A 12,214-nucleotide genomic window follows, 5' to 3' on the forward strand; every position below is an offset into this window, starting at 1 on the left:
CTGAGCAATACTGGAAACAAAGTCCAGTGAACATCACAATGACAGACATCCAACAAAGACTCTCGGATTTCAAGAACCAGGCCGCGGGTCCATGCCTACTGGCTGGGTAAGCTGGCTTCTGTCCATGAACACCTAGCGGCACAAATGAACCAACTGCCAACGAATGGGATCCACCCTTAATGGTTGACAGAGGGTAGAACATTCCTGATAATGAAATTCCCCAGAAGGGGACGGCCACTACCAACTATCGGCCAATACCCTGTCTCTCCACAACATGGTAGCTCCTGTCATAGCATCATAGCAGCTAAGTGTGCAAAGGTACTGTTATCAAAAAAGGGATTATCAAAGGATTGAGATACTTCTTTATTAAATAATCAGAGAAAACCTGGTTTTGTCTGTTGGTTTATTTTGTCAGAAAGCAGAACAGCATTTGAGACACATTCACACATAGAGCTTGTAGAATGTTTGCCCAGTAAGAAAATACTTTGTCCTTTAAAATAAACAGATGTAACAACAGAGAAGCCTGTCATGGAGAAACAAACCCCTCTGTGAAAGATAACAGCTCCATCCTGGCCCCTAACTTTCAACCTAAAGGTCTGGGAAGGACTCAGCTCTCCCTTCCCACATAGATATAATAAAGTTCTAAGGATGCTTTACAACCATGTAAGCATACACTGATAAACTGAACTCTGATTAATCTTACACTTCTGTAAACGCAGGCTGCTGGCTAGACCATAAATGCCATCGTTTTGCACAAGGATTACACTTAGAAACAGAGAAAGAAAATTTTCCATCACAGTACACTTTTTTTAATATTGTAAATTATGGATCTGGTCAGCTGGACTCTCAACACTAACTATCAAATTTTCAATGAGAAGACTGGGTGAAGCAGAGCCACTGTGCCCGATGGGACATATGTAGCTGGACACATGCTGGGAGGAGAATTGTGTGTCTGTCCATTTAGTGGGTCGTGGATATTGAAAATGTGTTCAAAATTGGATTTATGATAACAGGATTTCTGCTTTTTGGACTTGGCAGTTACCTGGAGTATCGAGAAATTCTAAAAACATTGGCAGCTGTTTTGGCCCATGTAAAGGCTGCCTGAACTATGTGAGGGATATGTCCGCTACCAACAAGCAGAACTGCAGGCCAGCTGTGAACTTGCTGGCAGAATGGGAACGATCTGTGAGAAAGCTGGACACTTGAACCTGACAGAATGACCACAATTTTGGCTGTTTGGAATCGCCATTAAAATGTACCAATGAGACTTTAAAGCAGACAGAAAAACAAGAGTCTGCCTACCCAAAACAAATGCTGCTACCCAAACTGGCTAACCTGCAATCTTAATTTATCCTGGATGTTATGTAAGCAAGACACTCTGGGAGATCTGTGACCTGGAACAGAGCTACTGGGCTGCCTGATAAAGTCAACACAATCAGACTATGGCTGTGAGACCTATCTGTAACATTTTACAGACAAACTCACACACACACTAAAACACATGGGCGCCCCCCCCCCCCCCCCCCCCCATGTGCTTTCTCCCTTACTCTGCTGCTTTCTGTTATAGCTGTAGTGTCAGAAAGGGCAGATCAGAGACCTCAAGCTTTCTCCCATTTTAGCTTTGGTTTAGAAAGGTCATATCAGAGAAAACCTATAATTCAATGCCACATGCACATGGATCCTGGAATGCCTGAAGCTGTACAAGGTCAGCAGCACTCTGAGAGCCTTTATTGCCAACTGAGGCCATACGCCTGAACCCCATCTGACAAATACTCAACAAGTCTGGCTATGGATATTGAATCAGAAATGGGGCCACTATCATTCACTTCCTGTACAGGGATGACATAAAGCTGTACGCTAACAGCAGGGACATCGGAATGTCATGCGGGTTGGAGAAATGTGGGCAGATGGTGAGAAAGAGAGGAGAGGTAATCCACTCAAAGGGGAATGCACTCCCAGAAGGGAGAATAGCAGATGTTAAAGAGAGCTATAAGTGTCTTGAAATACCACAAGTACATGGCAGGCATGAAGTGCCCACAAGGAAAGCAGCAACAGACAAATACCTGCAACAAGCATGGCGAGTTATGAGAAATCAGCTTAATGATAAGAACAAGGTCCAGGCAATAAAACAGTTATGCCTTACCAGTAAAGGAGGAAATCCAGACCACTGATGTTAAGACATGAAAGCTACCATGCATGGTGGATTCCAACCCAAATCCTTTATCCACAGGCTGTACATGTAACACAGTAGAGAAGAGTATTATATATTTTAGATAAGTGGGCCAATAGGTCCGGCTATTGGAGCACAGTTGGGGTGTTTAAATGACAACAAAGGCAGTTGGATGAATTTAAAGAACGACTTTAGTGACATAAACCATAAAATTGACAAACAGTTGTATGAGACACACTATTATGAAAATAAATTCCACACAATAAATACATAAAATAATAGGAATACTTGGCCAATTGCTAATTCTCAGTTTTAGCTATTTTGGGTGCACCCTGGTAATCTGAATTCTAATTTGTAATAGATCACAGATTGTTCAAATTCAGTTCCAATTCAGAATTGACTCAGCATCATTCACATGAGGAGAATGTCCTACACAGCAGTTTGTTATAACGTCCAAAATAAAACTTGTTCAAATAAAATAGTGTCCAATGTCCCAGAATGAAACAAAAGCGAAAAATGTCAGTCAGTAGCCTCGTGCATAACCAACTGTGCATGAAGATGTGAGTGATACAGTTCTACCACACCGCAGGGTGCAGCAGAACTCGAAATGGAAAAGAAGGAAGTCAGTTCTTTCTCTAGGTCCAGGTTGGAAGGTTCGCCATCAGTCACAGGAGGAATCCACCTCAGGAACAATCCAGCATAACAAAAAAACCTGACCGATATCAATGCAACACGTTTGGGACAACAATATGATGGTTCTCAGTCCGGTGGGGCACTTCAGCTCAGCTATTTCCAGCTTAGAATGATCAACATTAATTCTAATTGCAAAGGCTTAGTTTCAACTTCATATCCAGAATTATAACCGTCTTAACACAGACTCTCACGCTGCACAGCTCTGCAGTCTCATCCTCGTGTCAGATCTCTCCAGCGCACTTAACATTGCTGCAGACACGGGGAAGCAGGGCGGTACCTACTGCGACAGTCTGCATTCTGATTGGTAGATACACACTGGAAACTAAACTTCCTATTGGCTAGGTAGACTAGTCACCACCCAAGGTGTTGGAGAATGACAGAGCTAAGATCCTGTGGGACTTCCAGATACAAACAAACACAATGGTAATGGCCAACCAACTGAACATTGTGATCATTGATAAGCAGCAGAGGTTAGCCGTTGTGATCGATGTGGCCAGCCCGAGTGATGAAAACGTCAGGACAAAAGAGCACGACAAACTGGAGAAATACCAAGGGCTCAGGGAAGAACTAGAAAGAGCCTGGAAGGTGAAGACAACAGTAGTGCCCGTGGTCAAACGGGGCAGTAACCCCCACTCTGCATAAGTGGCTCCAACAGATACCCGGAGAAACATCAGACATCTCAGTCCAGAAGAGCGCAATCTTAAGAACAGCTAATATCCTAAGAAGAATCCTCAAGCTCCCAGGAAGCTGGTAGAGGACCTGAGCTTGAGAAAAGGAGAGCCGTAAAAAAAAATTCAAGGAGAACCAGATACAGTGTGAATGGCCAAACTGCCACAGTCTAGATAAAGTCTCTATGGGTGGCTTTATCAGGCAAAGAAATATCTGCCAGGTTTCAGGTCAAGAGAAAATGGGCTGGGCGATAGAAAATGTCTTTGATCTTTTTTTTTCGTCCTTTTGTTTCACAAAATGAAATTAAATAAATTATTTTTAAAGCTTGCTTTCATTTCAAGCATTTTGTCTGGGAGTTGACCTGAATTCAATTTGCAACTAAGAACAAGGTGTGAAGCATGCATGCTAAACAAAACGGTAGGTCCTGCCATTGTAAACAATGAAAATAGTATAACAAAATGTTTGCAGGTAGTGGTATTACACAGTGAGCTAAGAACAGGCTTCACTTTACTTGTGTAACTTCAAACTATCTTTAACAAATAAGTACATTTGTGAACTAAAACTCCTCGTATTATGTTAAAAAAAAGTTTCGTCCATACAATATTTTTGATAATATATTTTCCCATACATATATTTAGCAGTGCATGATGTTCTCTTCATGGAAGCCCAATTAGTGCATTGGCAAAATAAATTCCAGATTTTCCAAAAGTGAAATCTTAATGAATTGTAAATTCGAATTATTCGATTAAATTGATTATATCTCTAATATATATATATATATATATATATATATATATATATATATATATATATATATATATATATATATATACATACTGATTAGAATTATACCTGTGGTGCAATTTTAATGTTTCAATAGCAATCTTAGGAGTTCCATTTACATCAAAAATATTTATGCTGAATCTCTTAAAGTCTTTAAAAAGCTTACAGAACATTATGTTAAAGCAGCACTGAGTAAGTTTTGACCCAAGTATGAGCTTAAGTTGAGATATTTTAAATAGTTTTTCAGGTCAATATACAGTCATTTCCACGTATAGATGGTCCACAGGGGGTGCCCTTCTCAAAACCTATCCTATGTAAGTTGAAGGTTGTTACCTAGACAGCCGTAACCCTTTCTATGTTATGACAGTCTACTTGATATTTAGCATATAGCGCCTTTTAGCCACTAGTAAAAGTTACACAGTGCTGCTTTAATGATTTCTTTTATTCTTTCCCTTTATCATTTTAAGCAAAGTCAGCCCTGCACTGTATAAGTAAAATACACATAACCATGTAATGTAAGGAATGTCTTTATCAACCTTAAAATCTACTGGATATACATGTCTGATGCTACTATTAACTGTCATGGCTGAAGGTGGAGAAACTTGCTCGCACTCTTTTCTTGTGGAAGATAGAAGTCCATGAACAGAAGGAAAAAGTATATGAAATGAGGCGCTGGAATGAAGCACTAGTAACAAACATGCTACCTGAACATGTGGCTCGACATTTCCTGGGTTCCAAGAAAAGGGATGAGGTAAGACCTTTATCGTTGTAAATGCTTTTACTACACTTTTACCTGTAAACCTCAGTTTACAGCACATACCAGACATGATATAAGACCAGTTTATCATTTCTAAACTTAATTAAAACTACTTAGCAAAATCAACATAAAAAGAAGCTAAGGAACTACGTACACACAAAAGAAACAAAAAACAAATAAAACTGTTGAAAACCATCATCAGAATGATTCAGTGAATCCTGGTTCACTGGAGATCCAAGTTAGAGAACCAAAGTTCATCTTAAAGAATATGGAATGAGATCAAATTAGTTTAACTAATTTAGAACAATATTTGACATGTGTTTCAACCCATTCACAATGCAAATCTGAGTTAGATTAAAACATAATTTGAGGAAATAACATTTCAAAGAATGATTTGCGAAGTAGAAATCACTAACCTTTAGGAAACTTGATTTCTATTAATTAAATTCACATTAATGCTCCCTATTAATGCTGTAATAATCGAATGATGGGGGAGCATAACGAGACAAACTTCAAGTTTAAAACGAACCGTAGTTTACTTGGTGGTAGCCGTAAGCTATTACGAGGGGCTAACTAGCGCTATACTAGTGGACATTCGGCGCTAATTTAAAAAAGACCTTTAAGCCCTATTTGGTCATAATGAGCAGACCGGATAACACAAACATTAATGTCCCATTGGTGTATAAAACCCTTATGGAAATAAGGTTTATTATGATTGTAAATCACATCCAAGCACATCAGCAAAGCAAAGTGATTCAGTCCCAGGTCAGCTTCTTTCCTGCACAGCTTAGAAAAATCATAAACAGCCTGTTTCCATGGTAGTCAGCTGTTCAAGCTCTGATGTTGGGACAGGGCTGGGATGTACTTAGCTTGGACTCTGCCTCCATTTGTGGCGAGTCTGTGAACCCCATGTGGCCGGAAAAGAGGGAGATAAATCCTAGGGGGCTTGGTACATAGGGTTGGCACCCCTGCTGTGATGGGCAGTCCCTTGATGCCTGTAAAAGTCTCACATTTCAGTGGCTTTAAACAATGTTGTGCAACATTGCTGTTGCAATGTTGCACAACATTGTTGCAAACATGGACTTTCGCTCAGTTCTTTCTGAATATGTTTCCTATTCATGAGTCTTAGTCTGGTGACTCGCACTTGAGCAACTTGCAGTTGGTGAACTGCTGTTTTTAAAGGAATTTACCTAGAATGCAATACCTAGTGATGCAAAAACATTCGAAAAAAAAGTAAAAAACAAAGCAATGCAACAACATTGTCATTCTATATGTGTCAGGAGTTTCTGAGAAACTCAGGAGAATTTTCTCCAAACACAACATACAAGCAGAGGTGGGTAGTAACTAGTTACATTTACTCAGCTACATTTACTTGAGTAGCTTTTTGAGCAAAATGTACTTTGAGGAATAGTTTTACTGTACTGTACTTTTTACTTTTATTTAAGTCCTATTGTTGCTCAAGATTTGCTACTCTTACTTGAGTCAAGTTTCTGCCTACTCTACCATCTGTGAGTAGCATCATGAATAAAGAACATACTTGTGTTAACCAAAAATGCACCAGAGAGACACAAACCTAATGTTTATCTCACAGTGAGACTACTTATTTGTACATGAGCAGTGGCGCCACCAGGGCTGAGGCCAAGGGTGGCCACAGGCACCGCTTGCCATGTCCTGGCCACCCCACACACCAGTGTAAATTGTAGTAAGATCAGTTTATCATTTCATCCCATTATGCACTGCCAGCGAGGCAGCTGCTCTTCTTGAACTTCTATTGTGCTTTTATTTGTATCTGCCAGTATCTACTTTCCCCTACTAAGTGTTCTGTTTTTCAATAAAGGATTCAATTTACACCTTATTCCTAATATAATTACACAATAGAAAGGAATTGTTAACTGTACTGTTATTGGTCCATACACATTAGTTCAATAGTAACATTAAAAATCAAACAATAAACCTAAAGATATTAGTAGGTGTTTACTTAAGGCTTTCTGATAGTTTTCTACAGGCAGCTTTACTACAACAGTATAATAAAATCCTGAAATCATCGCTTTTAGTTTCAGTGTGCCACCCCAAGAATTTAAGTGCCTCCATCTGGCCACCCCTATGAAAAATCTCTGGAGGCGCCACTGTACATGAGCTTTGTTATTTTAATGCTATTTCCTTCCTGCTGAGCTTATTGAGCCATTTGGAGGTAAATGAATATATAGTAAAAAGTAGACATTGTCATTGGAAGTACTTTGCATTGTTCTAGCATACTGTATATACATTAACCACTGTACGCATTACTTTCAAGTTTAATGTTGAAAAAATGGTTTAGAAAGGTTGTTTCTGTCTTTTTATTTATTACTTTAAAATGCTTGAATTTGCACATAACCTTTTTTTTGCCTGTTCTGATACATATTTTTTAAAACATTAAATCATCAGCTGTTATGATTAGTTACTCGGTACTTGAGTAGCCTTCTTTACTAAATACTTTTTTACTCTTTCTTGAGTAACTTCCTTTTACTTTTACTTGAGTAAAAATATGTTGAAGTAGTGCTACTGTTACTTGAGTACAATTTTTGGCTACTCTACCCGCCTCTGCATAGCAGTAAATTTCAAGCCTAATAAAACTCAGGCAAAAACTGGTTCTTCTCAAAATTCATGTCCCGGCCAGAACACTGAGATCCTCTAATCAGTTGCTACTGGCCATGTCTAAAACCAGACTTAAAACCAAAGGTGACCGTGCCTTTATGGCAGCGGCACCGAGACTGTGGAATAACTTGCCATGGCATATTCGATCAGCAGGCTCCTTGGAGGTTTTTAAATCCTCTCTAAAAACACATTTCTTCTCCCTGGCTTTTAATCAAGTCTAGGTGTACATTTGGCAAAATTATATTTTATTTTAACATTTATTTTATTTAAATTGAAACATTTATCCTATTATATTTTATCTGCATTAAATTTTCATTTTGCATTGTGTTTATGTATTTTAGCATTCAGTTTTTATCTTATACTCTGCAACTGTGATTTCTGTACAGCACTTTGGTCAACCTCGGTTGTTTTAAATGTGCTTTATAAATAAAGTTTGGGTTGAGTTGAGTTGAGAATCTGCCTAGGAGGATGGGCCTCCATGTCCTTTAAAAATAGCTGTGCACCAACTGCAGGTTGCTCAAATGTGAACCACCAGAATTCACAAAGACTGAGAGAAAGCTAAGATTTAAGCCTGGTTGCGGTTGCAATGACCCAGATAGCTTAGCATTTGCACAGGCATAAGCACTAGAAGTGCACAGCCAGCAAGCAGAAACTAGCAAGGAGTATGCATGCACATTGGCTAACGTGATCACATCACAATAGCTGGCATGTGGGACAACCAACAGATAAGGTGATCCGCCGGCTCTTGAACTTGAAGTGAAAAAGATCATCCACTGTCCCTTTAATTATTTAGGTTTTGTAAGGTTTATATAATATATATATTTTCAGAAATAAATGTTTAAAAATGTGGCCTTCCTGCAGCTCACTTGATAGGTCTAAATTTAATCCAAAAATATTCTTACATTAGAGATTTTAAAAGCTAATATAATGGAATTATTTTTTCCTAAAAGATGTTAAAAGTTGAAAAACAATAAGGTTCAACATCTGGCAAATAACATCTATTTTTTAGAGCAAAGGAAAAACAAATTAGCTGCCAAGTACTAAAACACAGAAAAAGCCCTTTAAGCTTGTTAGGCATTTCAAAACTACTTTTGTAATACAATGAAGAATGCCAAAGCTATACTCAGACCCTGTGACCTATCTATTAGAACATATTACATAGTATAATGTAGCATAACATGGCATTTTGTAAGGAATGGAAACAGAGGACCCAGCATTCAGCCAGACAAGATCAGACAGTGTTTAAAAACAGTTTATTGAGATGTAAAATGCTGCAGGTCAAGGGTGAATCACTAGGGCCTGGACAGGAACCACTTCTCACAATCCTGAAACAAGCTGGGAGGGTGAGTGAAGGCTCCTGTTGGTTGGAGACGTTGCTGATGAAGTCCAATGTGATCCAGAGTCCAATCAGGGCAACTTGTTTACTGAGTGTATATAACTTCTGTATATATATCCATTTTATTAAATTTCATTTTGTTGTATTCTTATTTTGTCTGCACCATTAACACCAAGTCAAATTCCTTGTATGTGCAAACCTACTTGGCAATTAAACTTGATTCTGATTCTGATTCTGAAGGATCTTACCTCTGGGACTGGCAGGAAATTGGTGGTTGAAAACAGGCACAGGGTCAGAACCGTGATAGCAGAATCAGGCAGGATGGTCAGGGGGAATAAACAGAGTCCGAAATCCGAGAGCAGATCAAAGCCAGGTGATCAGAAGTCCAGGGAAAATCCATAGCAGAATCCGGGGGCAGAGTCAGGGCACAGAAACAGGTCAGAGATCCAGACAGTACAACAATCAGGTTCGACAGGGGTTTGGCAGACTCAGAGAATCGGAAGTTGGAAACAGGTCAGGTAACAGGCAGGCAGGCTTTAGGAACGCTGGATTAAATTTACCGGTGGCTTGTAATAATCTGACACTAGTGACTGGTCTGAGAGCTGGTTAAATAGTCAGAGGTGCAGGTGGATCAGGTGAAGGCTAATGAAAACGGGGTGGAGCTGCACAGGTGTGTCAAATGGTGAATCAGACCAGCACTAGTGCCAAGATCATGACACATTTATATGAATAAAAAAAATTTCATGTCAAACTGGGAAGAAAACCCAAGTCCCCCGTACCATTAACACAGACTTTTATACCACAAGGTGACATAAATTAGCCCTCTATGGCATGACATTTTATTACTTGGGGAAAAAATATTTCATCTCATTTTTGGGGGGCCTTATGCCTGATAACCTTGTTTGATCGATGTAGGGATCCACCCTTCCTCATTTGGATATGATGGTGGCGCACGGAGCTAGGGAGTTCCTGGAGTTTGCAAACCTTGCAGTTTGAACCATGACTGTCTCAGTCATTGTGTACTTGGGCAAGACACACATTGCCTGCTGGCATGGTTAGAGGGCCAGGTGGTGCCGATGTATGGCGGCCTTGGTTCTGCCAGTTTTCCCCAGGGCAGCTTTGGCTACAATGTAGCTTATCACTGTCGGTGTGTGAATGTATGGGTGGATGACTAAATGGAGTGTAAAGCCTTCTGGAGTCCTCTTGACTTGATAAGGTGCAATACAAGTGCATTTACCATCTACTCACTGTCTCCACTGTCGCTCTACAACCTCACTATCTGAGGGAGTGACCCTAACTTCCACCTTCTGCTCATAAAAGGTTCTTCCTTCCATCTCCTGTAAGTGTTAGTTAAAGTTCCTAAAATTGATTATAGTCAATATTTTTGAAACTAGCACATATCCACACTGTACAGTGATATTTTCTGAACAAAAATGTCCTAACTGCATAGTGTTACCCTGAGTCAACGAACAAAAAAAAACACAGTTTTAGCAGTAAATTAATGAAAAACGAAGTTTTAAAATGATCAAACATGATTCTTTACACCTTTTTAGACCTAGACTTAGACTCAACTTTATTTATCCCTTGGGATTGCTCCTTCAGGGAAATTCTGGTTCCAGTAGCTTATACAGAGTACAAAGGGCAGAATTAGAGCCATTGAAGATAGAATACAAACAGACAATAAAATATAATATAAAAAGAGTGTATAGTGCATATGAATGTATATGTATATGTATAATTTAATTTAAAGTTAACATAAACATAAACATCTGGAAAAGTGAAATTCAACTTACCAATTGATGGCACTGTGCACCACCACTGTGTTCCTCGTCTTGAAAGGACTGTCCCTCACAGGAACTTCAACTCCTCTTTTTAAAGGACAAAAACATGTATCCCTCTCCCAAAATAATAAAAATAATAATAAAAAGAATTAAAGGGGCTGTGTGAAATCTAGATATGTGCTTTGTTGCTTGAGGGCAACACCATGCCATAGAGCAGCTGGTTTTGCGCCCTCAGAATGATCTGTTCTGCTCTTTGCCCTCTTATAGAGGACTTGAGGTCTATGCTGTTCGGAACCAGTTTTTGCTGTCTGCATCTCAGGCTGAACCGAAGGTGGGTTCTGAAACCTGGAAGCTTTCTGGAAATACACTCAATCTCTCGCACCAACATGAGGGTTTCTTTCCCAAACTGTAACACAGCATACCTGTGCAAATTCTCAGCTATCCGGGTCATCGCAACAGAAAACAGGCTGAAATTGGAGGCAGCCGGACTTTTGCTGAGTTTTTCGAAAAATGTTTCAGCACCAATCAAGGAGTCTTTGTCAATTCTGCCGGCTTGCACTTAAGCAACCTGTAGGTGGGGTGCTGCTGTTTTTTAAGCAGTACCCAACTACAGAATGGGGCACTGCTTGAAAAAAGCACCCATCCTCCTAGGCGAATTCCAAGTCAGGTGCAAATCTGACTTTTTTCAGAAAAACTGAGTGAAAGTCCGGTTGCCTCAGAATTAAGCCTGTTTGCTGGTTAAATCTTGAGTTTTCCACATAAAGTATGGGCAACGCCATCTTGCAAGCCAATATAAATTAATAGGCCAAATGAAACATAGGACTTAAAGGTATTGAAGAGTAGAATTGTGACAATCCTATGTTTCCGTCTTTGGAGCAACGTCTCTATTACATGATTTTCAGTGAGACTGGGTTGATAAACTGTACAATGTGGCAGTTTGGGCATTTTGAAGTATTGCATTAGAAAGAGTCGATGGAAACAGCAAAATTCTAATTAACTCACTAAATCTTCCAAAGCAGTTTTTACTCTTACTTGAGGTGGTTTTTGACTTTATAAAAAAATGTAAATGTGCTAAAGATCAAATGGAAACACAATTGTTGAATCAGTTCTGACGTAGCGAACACTTTCCTGACATGAATGATCCGCTGTTTCTGCTGCCACCGTCTTCCCAGACATTCCAATAACGCTCAAAAACTGGTAATTTACTGGTACGTTTGTACCAACTAAGAGACGTGAGCATTTCTCACCTATGAAAAAAAAATCTGCACGTTCATTAAAGCCCCGCTTCGTTACTGATCTTTGGTCTGTGCAAGTTAGCGACTGCCACTTCCTGTTTATTACCGCCAATGTCAATGTATAACGACATTACGCTGTGTGGCCTGGTGAATTTG

At 39.5% G+C, this 12,214-nt stretch overlaps 1 protein-coding gene across 11 annotated transcripts in view; it reads left to right on the forward strand.

Annotated features, from left to right (window-relative positions):
- The window catches only part of adcy3a (adenylate cyclase 3a), a 232,927-nt gene that overhangs the window by 166,779 nt on the left and 53,934 nt on the right, over positions 1-12,214 (forward strand). For 8 of the 11 annotated variants that reach the window (XM_036133327.1, XM_036133331.1, XM_036133328.1 and 5 more), the window contains one exon: positions 4,908-5,066. The exons of 2 other annotated variants lie outside the window; for them this stretch is intronic. In XM_036133327.1, coding sequence (XP_035989220.1) covers positions 4,908-5,066 — 159 coding nt within the window. Of the gene's footprint in view, positions 1-4,907; positions 5,067-11,090; positions 11,155-12,214 lie in introns of those variants that run through there. One more of the 11 variants, XM_036133335.1, reaches the window with a different exon arrangement.

The sequence above is a fragment of the Fundulus heteroclitus genome, unplaced genomic scaffold (assembly GCF_011125445.2).
Source record: "Fundulus heteroclitus isolate FHET01 unplaced genomic scaffold, MU-UCD_Fhet_4.1 scaffold_61, whole genome shotgun sequence".
In the NCBI taxonomy this organism is placed as follows: Eukaryota; Metazoa; Chordata; class Actinopteri; order Cyprinodontiformes; family Fundulidae; genus Fundulus; species Fundulus heteroclitus.